Source organism: Carcharhinus amblyrhynchos, chromosome 26, assembly GCF_965287045.1.
Source record: "Carcharhinus amblyrhynchos chromosome 26, sCarAmb.v2.hapA, whole genome shotgun sequence".
Taxonomy (NCBI): Eukaryota; Metazoa; Chordata; class Chondrichthyes; order Carcharhiniformes; family Carcharhinidae; genus Carcharhinus; species Carcharhinus amblyrhynchos.
In genome coordinates this window covers 42,099,912-42,118,559 of record NC_137349.1, presented here as the reverse complement: position 1 = coordinate 42,118,559, position 18,648 = coordinate 42,099,912, and the positions used below count along the sequence as shown (strand labels likewise).

Genomic DNA, 18,648 nt, shown 5'->3' with positions numbered 1-18,648 from the left:
CCAGCCTTGGGTAACTGTCTGTGTGGAGTCTGCATATTTTCCCTGTGTCTGTTTGGGTTTCCTTCAAATGCTCCAGTTTCCTCCAAAAATCCAGAATTGTGCAGGTTAGGTGGATTGGCCATGGTAAATGTGTGGGGTTACAGGAGTAGGGGGAAAGGGCATGGGTTAGATACTGTCAGAGATTCGGTGAATATTTAATGAGCTGAATGGTCTTTTTCTGCACGCTCACTTGCCATGGCTATGTGCTCACTTCTAGCACACAGAGGCTGGTGGAGTGGGCAGTCATGTGGCAGATGAAATTAAATCCAAAAAATTTGAAGTGATACTTTTCGGTTGGAAGACTGAGCAGAGGCAAGAAACTACTCTAAAGAGAATGTAGGAATAAAGAAACTGGGGTGAATGGGGTGGGGAGAACGTACCTGAACACACATTGTTGAAGGTGATAGGGCAGCTTTTGTTGTGATTAAAAAGATGTATGGCAAATTAGAACATAGAACGTTACAGCGCAGAACAGGCCCTTCGGCCCACGATGTTGCGTCGACCAGTTAAAAAGCAATGACCCTCTAACCTAAACCAAACCCTTTCCATCCATAAACCTATCCACGGATCTCTTAAACGCCCCCAAACTAGGCGCATTTACAACTGCAGCAGGCAGGGCATTCCAATCCCTCACCACCCTCTGGGTAAAGAACCTACCCCTGACATCCATCCTATAACTACCACCCCTTAATTTAAAGCTATGCCCCCTCGTGCTAGCTTTCTCCATCCGAGGAAAAAGGCTATCACTGTCCACCCTATCTAAACCTCTAATCATCTTATATGTTTCAATAAGGTCCCCTCGTAGCCGCCTTCTTTCTAACGAAAACAACCTCAAATCCCTCAGTCTCTCCTCATAGGACCTCCCCTCCATACCAGGCAACATCCTGGTAAACCTCCTCTGCACCCTCTCCAAAGCCTCCACATCCTTCCTATAATGTGGGGACCAGAACTGCACGCAATACTCCAAGTGCGGACGCACCAGAGTTTTGTACAGTTGCAACATGACGCTGCGGCTCCTAAATTCAATCCCCCTACCAATAAACACCAAGACACCGTATGCCTTCCTAACAACCCTATCTACTTGATTCCCAACTTTCAGGGATCTATGTACACATACAGCTAGATCCCTCTGTTCATCCACACTATTCAGAGTCCTACCGTTAGCCCTATACTGTACACATCCGTTATTCCTGCCAAAGTGAATTACCTCACACTTTTCCGCATTAAACTCCATCCGCCACCTCTCGGCCCAGCTCTGCAACTTGTCCAAGTCTCCCTGTAAACTAAGACACCCTTCCTCACCACACCTCCGACTTTGGTGTCATCAGCAAATTTACTAATCCACCCAACTATACCCTCAGCCAGATCATTTATAAAAATTACAAACAGCAGTGGCCCCAAAACAGATCCCTGAGGCACACCACTCGTAACTGAACTCCATGATGAATATTTACCATCAACCACCACCCTCTGTCTCCTATCCGCCAGCCAATTCCTGATCCAATTTCCTAAATCACCCTCAATCCCATACATCTGCATTTTCTGCAGAAGCCTTCCATGGTGAACCTTATCAAACGCCTTACTAAAGTCCATATATACCATGTCAACTGCCTTACCCCCATCCACCTCTTTGGTCACTTTCTCAAAAAACTCAATAAGGTTAGTAAGGCACGACCTACCCTCCACAAAACCATGCTGACTATCTCCAATCAATTCATTACTCTCCAAATAACTATAATTCCTATCCCTAATAATTTTTTCTAAAACCTTGCCCACAACAGAAGTAAGACTCACCGGTCTATAATTCCCGGGGAAGTCTCTGTTCCCCTTCTTAAACAATGGGACAACATTCGCTATCGTCCAATCTTCTGGCACTATACCAGTGACCAACGACGACCTGAAGATCAGAGCCAGAGGCTCTGCAATCGCCTCCCTTGCCTCCCAGAGAATCCTAGGGTAAATCCCGTCCGGCCCAGGGGACTTATCTATTTTCAAACCCTCAAGAATATCTAGCACATCCTCCTTATCAACTACAATACTATCCAGTTTACAACTCTGTAACCCAGTGTTCTCCACAGCTACATTTATGTCCCCCTGCGTGAACACCGAAGAGAAATATTGGTTCAATGCCTCTCCAATCTCTTCCGGTTCCACACATAAATTCCCACTGCTGTCTCTAACTGGCCCTAATCTTGCCCTAACCAACCTTCTGTTCTTAACATATCTATAGAACGCCTTAGGATTCTCCTGAATCCTATCAGCCAAAGTCTTCTCATGCCCTCTTTTAGCCCTTCTTAACTCACTCTTTAACTCCCTCCTAGCCAATCTAAAGCTTTCTAGTGCACTACCTGAGCCCTCAAGTCTCATCCGGACATAAGCCTCCTTTTTCTTTTTAACCAGCGAATCAACTTTCCTAGTGCACCACGGTTCCCTAGCTCGACCAATTCCTCCTTGCCTGACAGGGACATACATATCAAGGACTCGCAGTAGCTGCTCCTTGAAAAAACTCCACATTTCGGACGTTCCGAGACCCTGTAGTCTCCTAGTCCAACCTATGCTTCCTAATTCTCTCCTAATAGCCTCATAATTACCCTTCCCTCAGCTAAAACTACTGACCCGAGGTTCATGCCTATCCCTTTCCATCACTAAGGTGAACGTAACCGAATTGTGGTTACTATCACCAAAATGCACACCAACTTCCAAGTCTAGCACCTGGTCTGGCTCATTTCCCAGCACCAAATCCAATATAGCCTCACCTCTAGTTGGCCTATCAACATACTGAGTCAAAAAACCTTCCTGCACGCTTTGTACAAAAACTGACCCCTCTAATGAGCTAGAGCTATAGCTATTCCAATCAATATTAGTAAAGTTAAAGTCCCCCATAACAATTACCCTATTACTTTCACTCCTATCCAGGATCGTCTCCGCAATCCTTTCCTCAACCTCTCTAGAACTTTTAGGAGGTCTATAAAAGACTCCCAACAGGGTGACCTCTCCTCTCCTATTTCTAATCTCCACCCATACTACCTCAACAGACAAGTCCTCATCAAACTTCCTCTCTGACACCGTGATACAATCCTTGACTAATAATGCCTACCCCTCCCCCCCTCTACCTCCTTCTCTAAAATTGGATTTTATAACCAGAGACATTGCATGTGAAAGCAAGGAAGTTATAATGAATCTTTATAAAACTCTTGTTCAGTTTCAATGGCCATGTCCAAATCTGAGCACCAAACTTCAGGGCGGACGTACTTTGTAGGGAATTCAGAGAAGACTTGAGAATGATATTAGGAATGAGAGTCTACAGTTATGTGGATATATGGGAGAAGCTGATATTATTCCCCTTAGAGAAAGGAAGCATGAAAGATTGAATAGAGGTGTTTGAAATCCAAACTTGTCCAGCCAGAGTGGATAGAGAAAATTGGTTCTTCCTGGCAGAGGGTTGAAACACCAGAGGATACAGATTTCAGCTGATTAGCAAAAGAACCAAAGGCAACATGAGGAAAAAGCTTTACGCAGCAAATGAGTAGAATAATGTACTGCCTGAGGGTGTGATGTAAGCAGTTTCAAACATGGCTTTCAAAAGGGAATTGGATCTATATATTTAACGTAAAAAAGTTATAGGATTCAGTGGGACTAGCTAAATTACTTTTGCAGAAAGCTGGTGCCGGCCTGATGGCAGAATGGCCTCCTCTACTGTAACTATTCCATGATTCAGAATTTAACAATTGGTCCAGATTTAGCTGCCCAGTGCAGATTCTGAATGTTTACTACTATTTGCTTGTAGAAACATTACCTAGTTTCACTCCTGAGAGACCTGAGTCAATCCTTTCCCCCCAGTCCTAGATTTCTCAATCAGGGAAAATCATACCTATTTACCTTCAATTCCCAGAATATTTTCGAAATTGAGATCAAATTATCCATTAACCTTCTCAGTTCGAGGGATTGCAAACCTTTGTATAATGTTCCTCACAATTTAGTCCTTGGAAACCAGTTATTCTTGTTAATATGGATTGCACTTCATCTGAGGCCAGTATATTCTTCCCAAGGTATGCCTGAACTGAGAACAAAGAAAAGGACAGCACGTGAAGAGGCCCTTCAGCCCTCCAAGCCCGCGCCGATCGTGATGCCCTAGCTAAACTTTAAAAAACACCTTCTGCCCTTACTTGGTCCGTATCCCCCTTTTTCCTTCCTATTCATGTACCCATCCAGATGTCTCTTAAATATTGCTAATGTGCCTGCTTCTGATAGCACCCACCACTATATGTGTGAAAATACTTTCCCTGCACACCTCTTTAAATTTCCCCCTCTCGTCTTGAACCTGTGCCCACTTGTAATTGACACTTCTACCCTGGGAAAAATACTTTGACTAATCACCCTGTCTATGCCTGTCCTAATTTTGTAGACCTCTATCAGGTCTCCTCTCTGCCCCCATCTTTCCAGTGAAAATAATCCTGGTTTATTCAACCTCTGCTCATAGTCAACACCCTTGAGCATCTTGGTGAACCATCTTTGTACTCTTTCCAAAGCATCCATGTCCATTTGTTGTGTAACAACCAGAACTACGCGCAGTACTCCAAATGCGACCTAACCAAGGTTTCGCATAGTCGCAACATGATTTCCCGACTCTTGTACTCTGCCTAGACTGATACTATATGCCTTCTTAATCACCCTGGCCACTTTTAGGGAACTGTGGACTTGCACACCCAGATCCCTCTGTATGTTAATGTTCCTAAAGATTCTACCACGACACCTAAATTTGATTGTCCAAAATAGAGTCATAGAGGTTTACAGCATGGATACAGGCCCTTCAGCCCAACTTGTCCATTCTGCCCTTTTTGCTTTAAAACCCCTAAGCTAATCCCACATTTTAAAACCCCTTAGCTAATTGCCCATATCCCTCTATATCCATTGCACCCATGTAACTATCTAAATACTTCTTAAAAGATAAAATTGTACCCGCCTCCTCTTCTACCTCTGGCAGCTTGTTCCAGACACCACCCTATGTGTGAAAAAATTGCCCCTCTGGACACTTTTGTATCTCTCCCCAGACACAGGGAAATACATCAGCTTGTATTTGTCTGGATTAAACTCCATCTGTCACTTCTGTGCCCAAATATTCTGATCTATCTTCTGACAATCCCCAGCAGTATCAGCAACTCCACCAGTCTTTGTATCATCTGCAAACTTACCAATCAGACCACCCACATTTTCTTCCAGATCATTCATATATGCCACAAACAACAGAGGTCCCAGCACCAATCTGTATGGAACACTACTAACTATAGATCTCCATTCTGAAAAACTCTTCCACCATAACTCTGTGCTGGATGGATATAGAACTAGCTTGGTCATAGAAGACAGTTTGCCAGGTGTGATCTAACTATGGCTTTAGTCTTACTAATCTCAGGTCATTTTGTTTTGGCATGTGTAGCTCCGGTTCCAAATTGATTCTGTATTACATTGTCGTCCTTTGAACACCTCTCATTCATTGTTTCTTTCATAGACAGATTTGTCCAGTTCACTGTGAACAGTTTCTGTTTCCAATCTATTGGAATCTGCTTTAGCCAAATCTAGTATTTTCGTACCTGCATGGTATTTCTCCCACATTTATCTAACAGCAGTCAAGAATAAGTTGAATATTTAAGCACTATTAGACTGTTAACTAAATCTGACTGCTCAATAGTAAAGCTGCTATGTCCTGACCCTTGATTTGTTCTAGAATAAAATGTTGCAGAAGATGAACCTGAACATTCTGGAGAAATTTTCTATCTTTCAGACCATTTCTGCTGCTTTTATGTAAATTGAAATCCCCCCATTAAAACTGCTCTACTGTGACGACATGCTTGTCTAATCACTGCATTAATTATTCTGCAACTTCACCACTGCTGTGTGGAAACCTATACACATTTCTCACCACAGTCTTTTTTTCAATTTCTTAAAAGTCTGCTCACTGCTTAACCCCAGCGCAGTTTTAGAAGTGATTCCATCCTGAACTACAAAGATTACGCTGAGAATTTCATGGACAAATTTCTTTTAAGTCTGGGTTTGTGCTTCCATTCTCCCCACACTGCTGAATCTCACAACATTTGAAACACTGGACAGAGGTACTGCATGCTGGAAGCAAGTAGAGCACAGAATGCAACCCCCAGGTTTCCGTATATTTGTGTGGATGTTTAAAATTGTAGCAGTTTCTCTCCCTCTGTTGTCACTTACGGTATGGAAATTGTTGTAGTTGGAGGGAGCAGGCGACAAGTTGTGCAGTTTTCTCCATGCATCGATTGGAAGATAATTACAAATGAGAATTTTCCTGTGATTTAGGAAGAACTTTGGACACTCCAGGCAAGAATCTTTGGGTGAGTGGCCTGTCCTCAGCTACCAGAGCAATTGACTTGAAGAACCTCTTCAGTAAATTTGGCAAGGTGAGAATGAGTTTTCATGTTGTTATTGTTGGGGGAGGTAATATATCGGAGCTTGTAGTTATAAGAACATAATAAGAACATAAGAAATAGGAGCAGGAGTAGGCCATCTGGCCCTTGGAGCCTGCCCCGCCATTCAATAAGATCATGGCTGATCTGTCGTGGCTCAGTTCCACCTTCCGGCCCTCTCCCCATAACCCTTAATCCCCTCTCTTATCAAAAACCCATCAACCCGCTTCTTGAAAATATTTAGCGAGGCAGCCTCCACCACTTCAACGGGTAGAGAATTCCAGAGATTCACCACCCTTTGAGTGAAGAAGTTCCTCCTCAACTCCGTTCTAAAACGACCCCCCCTTTATCTTGAGGCTGTGCCTATTATACCACATTTTTAAGATAGTTCAAGATGGTTTACAACCAATAGATACACTTTTTAAATTGCCATTATTAATATTACATCAGCATGTAGGAACCAAATAGCAAGTGACATAAACAGATGCATAATAAATTGGTCAGCTGGTGGTATTAGTTGAGGGAGGAATGTTGACCAGGACCCAGAACTCCTTGCCCGTGGGACATTTCTCTCTGCTTTTCTCTTTCTCTCTCTCTCTCTCTCTCTCTCTCTCTCTCTCTCTCTCCCCCTCCCGAACAAGTATTTGCCGTGTGCTTGCAGTTGCGCAGTACTTTTGGTGCAGCACCAAATTGTCAGCCTATCATGTGCTCGGGCCCTTCAGTAAGGATTAAACCCAAACCCACCTGAAGCATGAGTACTATCAATTGTATCAGGCAAATGCATAATATCATCCAATATCATTTTAACACTTCATCGGAGCTGAAATGCCCACATGAGATCCAAAAGAAGAGGGTGTCATTGTGGCTACACAATATATGTCCACTAATAGCTTAAATGTAAAGTCTGTTATTTTATAATGTGACTCGAGTTGAATCAGCACAGTTTTTGAATTGTTGTTGAATCTACCTTGACTCCTTTAATGTTCTTTGTAATATCAGTGTTCCAATCCATTCCAAGATTTGAATCCTGTGTAGGCTGGTGATTGCAACATGTTAACTGCCAAGGAGTAATGCAAAGCAGTGATTGTTTCATGACCACTGTTGTGTGAACCACAGTGGAGTTTAAAAAGTTAACAGCTTATTTATGAACATTGTAGATCTGTGACATGTTTTGAAGCTTAGTGAGACCAAAACACTAAATATCATCCCTTGAAATTTATTCATTAAATATTGTTGAAGGGGGGGGAAGGCCCATTATATGGGGCACCTTTGCAACACAAGTATTGGAGTGAAATCAAAAACATAGCAAGCAGGTGAGATCAAGCTTCTGGCTTTATTAGACAGCATAGCTTTAAAATTGTAAGAAGATAATTGAAGGGCAGGCATCTCATAATTTGGAAGAGTTGAGAAAATGACATAGTATAGGAGACTATGCAATTATTCCTGGCTCTTTATCATTGAGAATGTGGAGAGGTGAAACCAAAGCTTGGATGGAGAATGTGATAACACTGATAAAGCTGACACGGTTCTGATGGAAATATATTGAAGGCGAAAGAAGATTCTTTTTAGGTTTGCAATCAGGAGTATGCGAAGAGCTCGAGGATTTTGAACCAGACTTCAACTGTTGGATGGATTTGGGCTTTGGCTGAGAAAAGATTACGGGGGAGGCAAATTTAGGAGCTCCAATTGAAACCAGTGCTTCTAAGACCAGGAATGGGAATCATTTTTTTTCCATTGCTGCATTGAAAGGACAGAAGAGGTCAGATTTAGTTACTGATTGTACAAAAAGAGGGATGAAGATGGCAAGCAACCTGAAGAAAGCTGAATGAATATTATTGGTAAAAGACTGATGGGATTGCTTGTGTATGACTACTCTGAATTGTTTCTTAGAGATATAATAAAATGCATCTAATTAGTCGTGTTAAAGTTGGTGAATAGAGAGGAATGTTGCTGTTGAGGACAACAAGATTGGAAAGGATATGTTTACTGTGCATGAGCATATTGTCATAAACATCTCAACATGGAAACTAGCCATTAGCAATTTAAAAATGAAAGCAAACTTTGACAGGCTGTAATATAAATTTGTCAAACTTCAATCTCTGCTCTTTAAAGTGAGATTACACCTGTACCTATTAATGTTGGATGTGTCCAGCTGTTTTAAGAACTTGACTATCTACCTTCTATAAAATATTGACTTGCAAGTAAATGTTTAACCAGCCAAAAATGACAATGTAACAATATTTCCATAACCAGTCTGTCCTGCCCTTGATAATTCTTACAGGTTATTTGTGCCAAAGTGGTAACCGATGCTCGTAATCCTGGTGCACGCTGCTATGGATTCATAACCATGTTGACATCTGAGGAGGCAGCAGAAAGCATCAACTCCCTGAATCAGTCTGAACTAAATGGACAAACCATCACTGTAGAAATGGTGAGCGCATAGAAGTACTAATAGGAACTGTGAGCAAGCATGCCAAGGTTTTTAATTTGCTGAATGCTGTGTGCATCTGTAGATGATGTTGTTTGCTGTTGGTTTCTTGCCATCATTTGATGCCTCAACATCTAATTTACTCCAGCATTCTTCACATACCAGTTCAAATTGACTCAAAATCAGGTGATAAACACCAGGCAAAATGTACGTCTTGATATTAAGCTGGAGGGTGAAAGAAATGTATTTAAGACTGGGTTAGACAGATTTTTAATCAAGTGGAGTTTAGGCCACAATCAAATCAGCCATGATCTTATTGAATGGCAGAGCTGGCTGGAGGCACTGAATGGCCTCCTCGCACTTACGATCTTTGTGAAACAAAAGTAAATTCTCATACATCAGATCACCGAGTGGAGCTTCTCTGTTTAAGTAAGGAAACATCTACGTGTTCAGCTAATTGGGATGGAATAATCAAGAAATTCAGCTTTAAGTTTGTCTGAGAATGTCCATTGTTTGAAGAGTTAAGATGGTGCAAGGTGGACAATTTTTTTTCTTCATTTTGAAGAAATGTGTGGAGACTAAGTTTTTTTAAATTTAGATTCATGTGATTTTAAAAAAAGACAGTGTTTTTTCTGCAAACGTAATAAACCATAGGAATAAACATTTTAAAAGCATCAACAGCCTTAAATGTATTGAAATGCATAAGAACTTAGGGGTTCAACAAAATTTCTTAAGTGGTGAAAGCAGGCATTCCAAACTTTGTTTTCTCACAGTTTTTCCAAAAATGAATGGCATTCCCAGTCACCTGTTGTATTCTTGCACAGATTACCTGATATTTTCCTGAATGAATGTAGTGAATGTCACAGGCATCACAGGAACAGCCAAATGCTGAGTAACATGGGCAGAGGGAGGTAGATGGAAGCAAAGTTGTGTATACATATGGGAGCCAATTAATATGTTGGATTTATAATTTTATTTGGAGAGGTGTTGGTTCCGCATGGAGATGGAATTCATGGCTGTGATGCGTGATGAACAACCAGCTACAACTGCTGTTCCATAAAAATGCAGTGTGCTGTTTGTGTGTTCAGGCCAAAAGTGAACCTGGCTGTAAGAAGCGCACAGAGCAGAAAGCAGGGAATGCGAAGAAGGTCTCCAAACAGAGTTCCAGCCGAAGAAGTGTGACTGATGGAGATCAATCTAGAGACAAGTAAGTGCTTCTACTGAAGGCTAGTCTCTGATTTGACCAAGCAGATTTGAGCTTTAGATGGTTGTTCCTCGCATTTTTTTAATCATTTGTGCATTCACTAGGACCATTGCATGTCAAATAAGCAATAATTTTCCTTCAAATCCTTTGCTTTGGCGGCATGGTGACACTGGTTACAACTGTAGCCTCTCTGCGCCAGGTACCTGGGTTCGATTCCCAGCTTGGGTGATTGTCTGTGTGGAGTCTGCACATTCTCCCCATTCTCCGTGGTTTTCCTCCGGCCGCTCCGGTTTCCTTTCACAGTCCGAAGATGTGCGGGTTAGGTGAACTGACCGTGCTAAATTGCCCCTTAGTTTCAGGGTAATGCGTGGGGTTCTAGGGACAGAGCCTGAGTGAGATTGTTGTTGGTGCAGACTTGATGGGTCAAATGGCCTCTTCCAGCGCTGTAAGATGCTATGATTCTTTGAATCCACCTAGGGACCAATAACTTTTGTTGTCAAGTGGACAAAATTTGAAATCCCAGCTACTTAGAGAATAAAGCCCCAAGATTTCAGTTTTAACCAAAGGTAGAAGGTTTTACACTACACAAGCCAGCAAAGTGCAGATAATGCTATCTGTTTAATACTCAAACATGCCATGCCTATAATTAATAGGCATGCTGTGGTCGAACACACCAACTGCACATTAAATGGCAGACACAACCAAAAACACATCCCGTGAATTTCTCAAGAACCTACCCTGACATCAGCAATCACTGAGCCGTGAAATTTTTTAAACTCCGTTCCTCCAGACAAGGGATTTCAGCTCCCTTTCAACAACACGGCTAATGATTTTCCTCAACAGTTGCTCAAACTTGGGCTGCCCTACATCTGCTCATCTCCCAGTTTCTCAGTTACTTTTCCAACACTGTGACCACTAGATTCCCAAGGTTGCACCCAGCATATGTTAACCAGCACTATTCTTGCTCTCTGGCTACTTGAGCATGATGCCACTGTTTCTGGCCTTTCCTTTGCCCCAGTAGCCAGTTTCACAGATCTGCCGCTGAGTTTTCTAACCTCCCCTGTTGCAACAAGCAAGTGTGTCACCTGCAGCCTGAGAGCCTTAGTGCTCTCAGCAGCATGGAGCGGACTTCAGCTACATGGAGCTGACCTTCCTTCTCTTTTGCTCCTGATTCTGTGTCATGTGGGCTCATGTACTCCAGCCCATGACCACCGTTTTCATGCCATTCTTCGCACTCGTACACTACTGTCAGGAAGGTCGAGCCCTGCAACTTCTGTTCTGAGGTAGGGCCTAGAGGCGGATCGCCTCTGACTGCCATCGGAACTAAATATGATTTGAAACAGGTTCTCAGCTGGAAGTTTCCAGCAACCAAAACACTTCAAACTAATCCCACGCAGCTGTGAGGAAAAGCTGCAGTGGAAGATATGTGGCCTGCCACTCTCCACACTTGCACTGTTGAACTTCTGGGCATGCCAGGAATTATACTTCTCTGCCTCAGCCCAGAAAACCCACAATACAGGATCTCTCAGAAGTGACAGCTAACTTATCCAGTGAGTGACTCTGCTTACAGACAGGTGAGATCCGAGGTTTAAAGCCCAATTTTGAGCCAGCCGATCCTAGCAGGTGTAAAGTATCATTAATAACAGTTTTAACTATGGCGAGTGAGAAAAGGAGTTAACGTGTGATTCTGAGCCTTGTTGCTATCCAGGGACTCTTCAGAACAAATATGTAACAGATAGGGAAGTTTTATTGTGATCTCCTGTGCATTCATCACTACCTTGCTGACCTATAATGGGTCCCTCTGGCCTCTATGTTAAAATTTCATCTTAGTTTTCAAACTGTTCCATGGTCTTGCATCTCCCTGCCTGTAGCCTTCTATTAACTGTTGATAGTTGTGCGTACCTCCATTTCTGGCATTTAGTGAAACATTGATCTTTATCACTTCATGGTTGGCAATTGTACTTTTAGTTATCTGAATAGTAAACTGGAGTTCTCTCCCTAATCTTCTCCGCCTCCCTCTTCTCTTTCCTTCTTTAAGATGCCTTTAAAACCCAACTTTGTACTCACTTGTCCTACTGGCTCCTTATTTAGTTTGTTAAATTTTGTTTGATAAAGTTCCTGTTAAGTATCTTGCACATTTTACTCTAAAACTTTCAGTCAATGCTATTCTGCCACTCAATAATAAATAAGCTCAATATTGCATCTGAAATATTTTACCCTCAGTCTTTACATGATGCATTGACTAAGAGAAAGTATCTGAAATATCTGTCAATGAGACTTGTTTAAACAATTCCGTTCCATTTCAGGTCTTCTGTCAATGGAAAAAGGGATGATAGAAATGACAACCGAGGAGGCTCCAAAAAACTGGAGGAGGACGAGAGGAAAGACAGAAGGAGAGAAAAGGATGATGGCAGATACAGATCACACTCAAGTACGGGAGGCTGAGGAAAATAAGCACGTGGCGAGTTAGATTGGCAGTGCATTGGGTTGGCACATTACTGCTTACTCTAATTGAAGTTGAAACTCATTGATTAAGCTCTCTACTGCCTATGAAAGTCATTAATGAAATGCAAAAACCAGAGTAGGCCACTTGGCCCCTCTTGTCATTCAACGACCACCACCCAGTTGTTAGAATCATAGAAACCGCACAGTGCAGAAAGAGGCCATTGGCCCATCGAGTTCTGCACCGACCGTGTTCCCACCATATCCCTACATATTTACCTGCTAATCCCTCTAACCTATGCATCCCGGCACACGAAGGGGCGATTTAGCATGGGCACTCAACCTAACCCGCACATCATTGGACTGTGGGAGGTAACTGGAGCACCCGGAGGAAGCCCACACAGTGCAGGGAGAATGTGCAAACCCCATAGACAGTGACTCAAGCCGGGAATCAAACTCAGATCCCTGGAGTTGTGAAGCAGCAGCGCTAACCACTGTGTTACCGTGCCACCCGTTGATGGCTGAACTTCAGCTTAACTCCATTTCTTTACTTTGGTACATAACATAAGAACATAAGAAATAGGAGCAGGAGTAGGCCATCTGGCCCTTCGAGCCTGCCCCGCCATTCAATAAGATCATGGCTGATCTGTCGTGGCTCAGTTCCACTTTCCGGCCCTCTCCCCATAACCCTTAATCCCCTCTCTTATCAAAAACCCATCAACCCGCTTCTTGAAAATATTTAGCGAGGCAGCCTCCACCACTTCAATGGGTAGAGAATTCCAGAGATTCACCACCCTTTGAAGAAGTTCCTCCTCAACTCCGTTTTAAAACGCCCCCCCTTTATCTTGAGGCTGTGCCCCCTAGTCCTACTGTCTTTTTTCAGTGGGAAGAGTCTCTCCACCTCTATCCTATCCATCCCATTCATCATCTTATACGTCTCAATGAGATCTCCCCTCATTCTTCTAAACTCCAATGAGTACAAGCCTAGTTTATTCAGCCTCTCCTCATAGTTCAACCCCCTCAACTCCGGTATCAGCCTAGTAAACCTCCTCTGCACTCCCTCCAAGGCCAAAATATCTTTGCGCAGGTGCGGCGCCCAAAACTGCACACAGTACTCCAGCTGCGGCCTCACCAGTGCCCTATACAGCTGCAGCAAGACCTCCCTACTTTTATATTCAATCCCCCTCGCTATGAAGGCCAGCATCCCATTCACCTTCCTGACCACCTGCTGCACCTGCAAGCTGGGTTTTTGCGACTCATGCACAAGGACCCTGATCCTCTTAGCAAATCAAACCCTTAGCTATCTTTGACTTCAATTTCCACTGAGCCGCAGCAACTACAGTTTTTTTAATCAGGGTAGGACATTTTCAGATATGTGCTACACTTCATGTGAAATAGTCTGTTCTGATGTGAGAATGACCTAAGTGATTGAGCTCTAATTTTAGAATTATGCCCTCATATTCTGGATTTACCCGTTAAAGAAAATTGTTCTTTACCTGTCTATTGAATCCTTCAGTACTAAGTATCTTGGTTGGATCACCCCTTGACAGTCTAAATTCAAGCGAATATTAGCCAGTTTAATGAATGCAGTAATTGTAATTTCATCTTTTGTCTGAGGTTTTCAAGGTATCAGACTAGCATGTCTTTGCTGTGGTTTGGTGCCTCAATGCAATTATTTTTATCCTTCGTAATAAATGCATAGAAATCCAGACTGCAAACGAGGCCAAAGTTTAACAAGTCTGTAACTTCACATAACATGAAAGAGAGGGTCAGGACAGGGAATGGAAGTACCACAGTGGTACAATTAGAGTAACCCATTTGAGTTTTCTCTGTACCTAGCCTTTTTTCATTTTCAGGATGTGACTGTGGCAGGAAGGGAAATATTTATTGGCGATCTGTAGGTGTCCTTGAGAAGGTGGTGGTGAAGCTTCATGAATTGTTTTTGGAGAATGCTCTTGCAGTGCTGTTAGCTCAGGAGTGTTACATTCCAGAAAGCTGGGTGGTGAATGATAGAAATTAAGCCAATCTTGACATATTTTTACAAGCATTTATTTGTAGAGAAGCATATTACAAAATGCATTCCCTTACCCAAGCCTTGCCTTTTTATAGGAGCAGCGGTTAGTGCCCACCATCTATATCTGGAATTTAGAAAAGTAAAAGGTAACCTGATTGAGACAGGTGCTGGAATTTTACTGACTCACCCACCCAAAGCTGGTAAGATCCTGCCCGAGGCCAATGGAGAATGCCATTCTGCGTGCCAGTAAAATTCCGGCCACGATGTGAAAAGAATATTTTCCTGCTGTGGGAGATTCTAGAACAAGGGGTCACTATATAAAAATAAGGTGTCAGCCATTAAAGGTGGGGATGAGAAGAAATATTTTCTCTCAGATGATCATGAGTCTTTGGAATGCTTCCTCAAAAGACGGAAGAAGCAGAATCTTTGAATAATTTAATGCAGAGGTCGATGGATCCTTGATATGCAAGGAGTGAGAAGTTACCTGGGATAGGTGAGAATGTAAAATTGATTCTTATTGAATGATGAAGCAGGCTCAAGAGGTGGAGTGCCGACTCCTGATTTGTATGTCAGTAATATACAATTAAACCCAGTTAACGTGAAATAACAGAATTCCAAGCGTTTGACCCAGCTATGAAGAAGGAGTATCACTAACATGCCACATGACAATTGTGTGTGAAGTGGAGGTAGTGAGTTTCTTAAGCAATTGCTGCTTGCCTAAATTGCTGGGGTTTGCTGGTTTCAAGCGTGTTGTGTAAGGGGTTTGGCAAGTTGCTGCAGTACATGCTGTCATCTGATCGCACTGCAGCAATAGTATGCCAGTGTTAGCACAGCGTAAGAGGATGAAGTATTGTTCAAGATCACTGTTTTGGTCATAGAAGTATCATAGAAACCCTACAGTGCAGAAAGAGGCCATTTGGCCCATCGAGTCTGCACTGACCACAATTCCAAACAGGCCCTACCCCCATATCCCCATATGTTTATCCACTAATCCCTCTAACCTACACATCTCAGGACACGAAGGGGCAATTTTAGCATGGCCAATCAACCTGATCTTGAGCTTCTGCATGTTCTTGGAGTTGCATGCATTCAAACAAGAGGGGATTCTACCAGTTTCCTGAGTTGTACCTTTTAGGTGATTCTACTATGTTGTGTTAGTTGATCCCATTGATATCTGCTTTATTAGTTAAGTTGAGAGCAGCAATTTGGATAAAGTGAGAAGCTGAAATAAAGTGGGTTAGCTAATTGAGTAGCCTGCCTAAGTCTGTAAACTAATACCAGTGGCGAAGTGCACATGGGTGTACATTTTCCAATAGTGGGGAAAAGTAGGTAGCCATCCAGTAAAGTAAACTTTATTAGTCACAAGTAGATTTACCTTAACACTGCAATGAAGTTGCTGTGAAAATCCCCTCATTGCCAGACTCCAGTGCCTGTTCAAGTACACTGAGGGGGAATTTAGCATGGCGAATCCACCTGACCAAATTTTTCAGGTTGTGGGAGGAAGCTGGAGCACCTGAAGGAAACCCACACAGACATAGGGAGAACATGCAAACTCCACACATATAGTGACCCCAGCTGCGAATTGAACTTGGGTGCCTGGCGCTGTGAAGCACCAGTGCTGACCATTGTGCTACCGCACTGCCCCAATTTTTTTCTCCCCAATTACTATTTGTAATTAGGGAGAAATTCAGCAGAGAACAAATTCTGTGTTGTTCCTGCAGCCAAAGTAATGGGTGCCCTAAATATAATCATCCAGTTCCTGCAGGAAGGCCAAATGGGTTTTCTCCATTGTTGGTAAAGATAAAATCTGATCTTGTAGCTGAACTTTTGTTATGGTATAAGTTGAAATAACATGTTTGACCAATGTTTGAGCTAAAAGGGTTGAATTACGAGCAGGGTTATATTTCTTTTGAATATAGAAAATCAAGGGGTGGTCTTGTTGAGGTTTTAAGATAAAATTGTTTGATTGGACAATTCAGAGAAACTAATTTCTCTGGTGGAAAATCCCAATCATTTTAGCTTAATCTTGAAATTTGAGCTGGGGCTATTTCACGATGATGTTAGAAACCATTTTTCATACAGCTGCAATAACATAGAACATTACAGCACAGTATAGGCCCTTCGGCCCTCAGTGTTGTGCCAAACTCTGTCCAATCCCAAGATCAAGCTATCCCACCCCCTGTAATGCTGGAGTGCTCCATGTGCCTATCCAATAACCACTTGAAAGTTCCTGAAGTGTCCGACTCCACTATTACAGCAGGCAGTGCATTCCACACTCCAACCACTCTGTGAGGAATCTACCTCGGACATCCCTCCTATATCTCCTACCATGAACCTTATAGCTTTGCCCCTAGTAACAACTACATCCACCAGAGGAAATAGTCTCTGCATGTCCACTCTATCAGTCCCTCTCATTATTTTATAAACCTCTATTAAGTTGCCTCTCTTTCTCTTCCGCTCCAAAGAGAAAAGCCCCAGCTCCCTCAACCTTTCCTCATAAGACCTACCCTCCAAACCAGGCAGCATCCTGGTAAATCTCCTCTGCACTCTCTCCAATGCTTCCACATCCTTCTTACAATGAGGTGACCAGGACTGAACACAATATTCAAAATGTGATCTCACCAACATCCGGAATAACTAGGTCAATTGGAAATTTAAACACACATTGTTAGATTTTGGTCAAGGAATTTAAAGTTTTCAGATTTAAGCTAGGTAAATTAAGTTAACATACAGATCAGTCCTAATCACAGTGAATGGCAGGGCAGGCTCAAGGGTGTGAGTGATCTCCTATTCATAGGATCCCAGCCATCAGCCCATTGTTGTGTACCTAATTGATAAGTGTTGACAGGGATTTCCTTTTGAGGCTATGTATTGCAAGACTGTCAAACTCACTGTCCTGATTGAAAGATGTGTTTTTATTTGACCAATATGTATTGGGAAGAGATGCAGGAAGGATTCAAACTTCTCTCTAAAGTTACATTGTATGAGCACAAAGAATATACCATTTTTGAAGGTTTGTATATTCGCTGCCCAATCTGTCATACTGACTGGATGGTCCAATTACATTAATACACATTTACTTTGGCATTCTGCTCCTGGCATAATTAGGAATTTATTGGCTAATTGGATCTATCACTTAACAACAACTTGCTTGCGTACATCAGGCTGGTGTCAGACCATGAGAATTGGTAAGTAGTCACTTTCCCTGTCTGGCTGGCCATACCTTTTTCAGCAAAAGCTGAATACTTCCATTCATTGCAATTAGCACTTGAACACTTCTGTTCATTGATAATCTCAGCAATTCTCCAGCTGCAAGGACTTTACTCTAATAATCCTGTGTCCTGTTGTTACCAGCGAATGTGGTCTGTCTGATTTCACTTTTTCCCATTACGCTATGGGGCAATTGTTTTTGACCAAATACCTTCAAAACTACATTTCAAAATTACAATATTTGTTAAAATTCCATTATGATTGTATATGTGGTTAATAAACAATACCTTCGCATAATATATATAGAAGACACATTATGATACCTTTGCTTTGGTCCCGAACTAACAATGAGATATTGTCAGAAAAGGTTTTACTGTGTGTCTATTGCCATTGTGCTTCTAATTGAATGAAAGAGGTTTCAGGTTTGGGGGATATTATTAAAGAAGCATAACATCTTTACTTTGTTTAATATTCTTAGTAAAGAAAGCCAAGAATCCCATATTTTTTGAGCCTCAAAGTCAACCTTCAAAGATTAGTGCTTGTGAACCCCCACGTCTGTCTTCCTGCATCCCCTTTTAAAATTTACCATTTGTTTTGTATAGCCTGTCCATTCTTCCTACTAAACTTCATGCTTCTCTTGTTAAATTTCACCACCTATTTCTGCCCATTTTACTAGATTGCCAGTGCCTCGATGTCCGTTCAAGTCTTCATTGTTTGCTATATTTCTACATATTCTATCATGTGTAAACTTGAGTTATGTTCTGTTTATCCAAGTCCAAGCCATTAATGTGTACGTAAAAAAAAAAATCTGAATTCTGAGCTCTGGGGAACATCACTGTATTCCACCCTCCAGGCTGACTAACTTGCATTTCTAACAAAAGTC

General features: G+C 42.2%; 1 protein-coding gene across 4 annotated transcripts in view; it reads left to right on the top strand.

Annotated features, from left to right (window-relative positions):
• The window catches only part of LOC145358868 (scaffold attachment factor B1-like), a 77,460-nt gene that overhangs the window by 24,112 nt on the left and 34,700 nt on the right, over nucleotides 1–18,648 (top strand). For all 4 annotated transcript variants that reach the window (XM_080213221.1, XM_080213220.1, XM_080213219.1 and 1 more), the window contains 4 exons: nucleotides 6,361–6,461; nucleotides 8,749–8,898; nucleotides 9,984–10,102; nucleotides 12,406–12,530. In XM_080213221.1, the coding sequence (XP_080069347.1) occupies nucleotides 6,361–6,461; nucleotides 8,749–8,898; nucleotides 9,984–10,102; nucleotides 12,406–12,530 (495 nt within the window). The remainder of the gene's footprint in view (nucleotides 1–6,360; nucleotides 6,462–8,748; nucleotides 8,899–9,983; nucleotides 10,103–12,405; nucleotides 12,531–18,648) is intronic.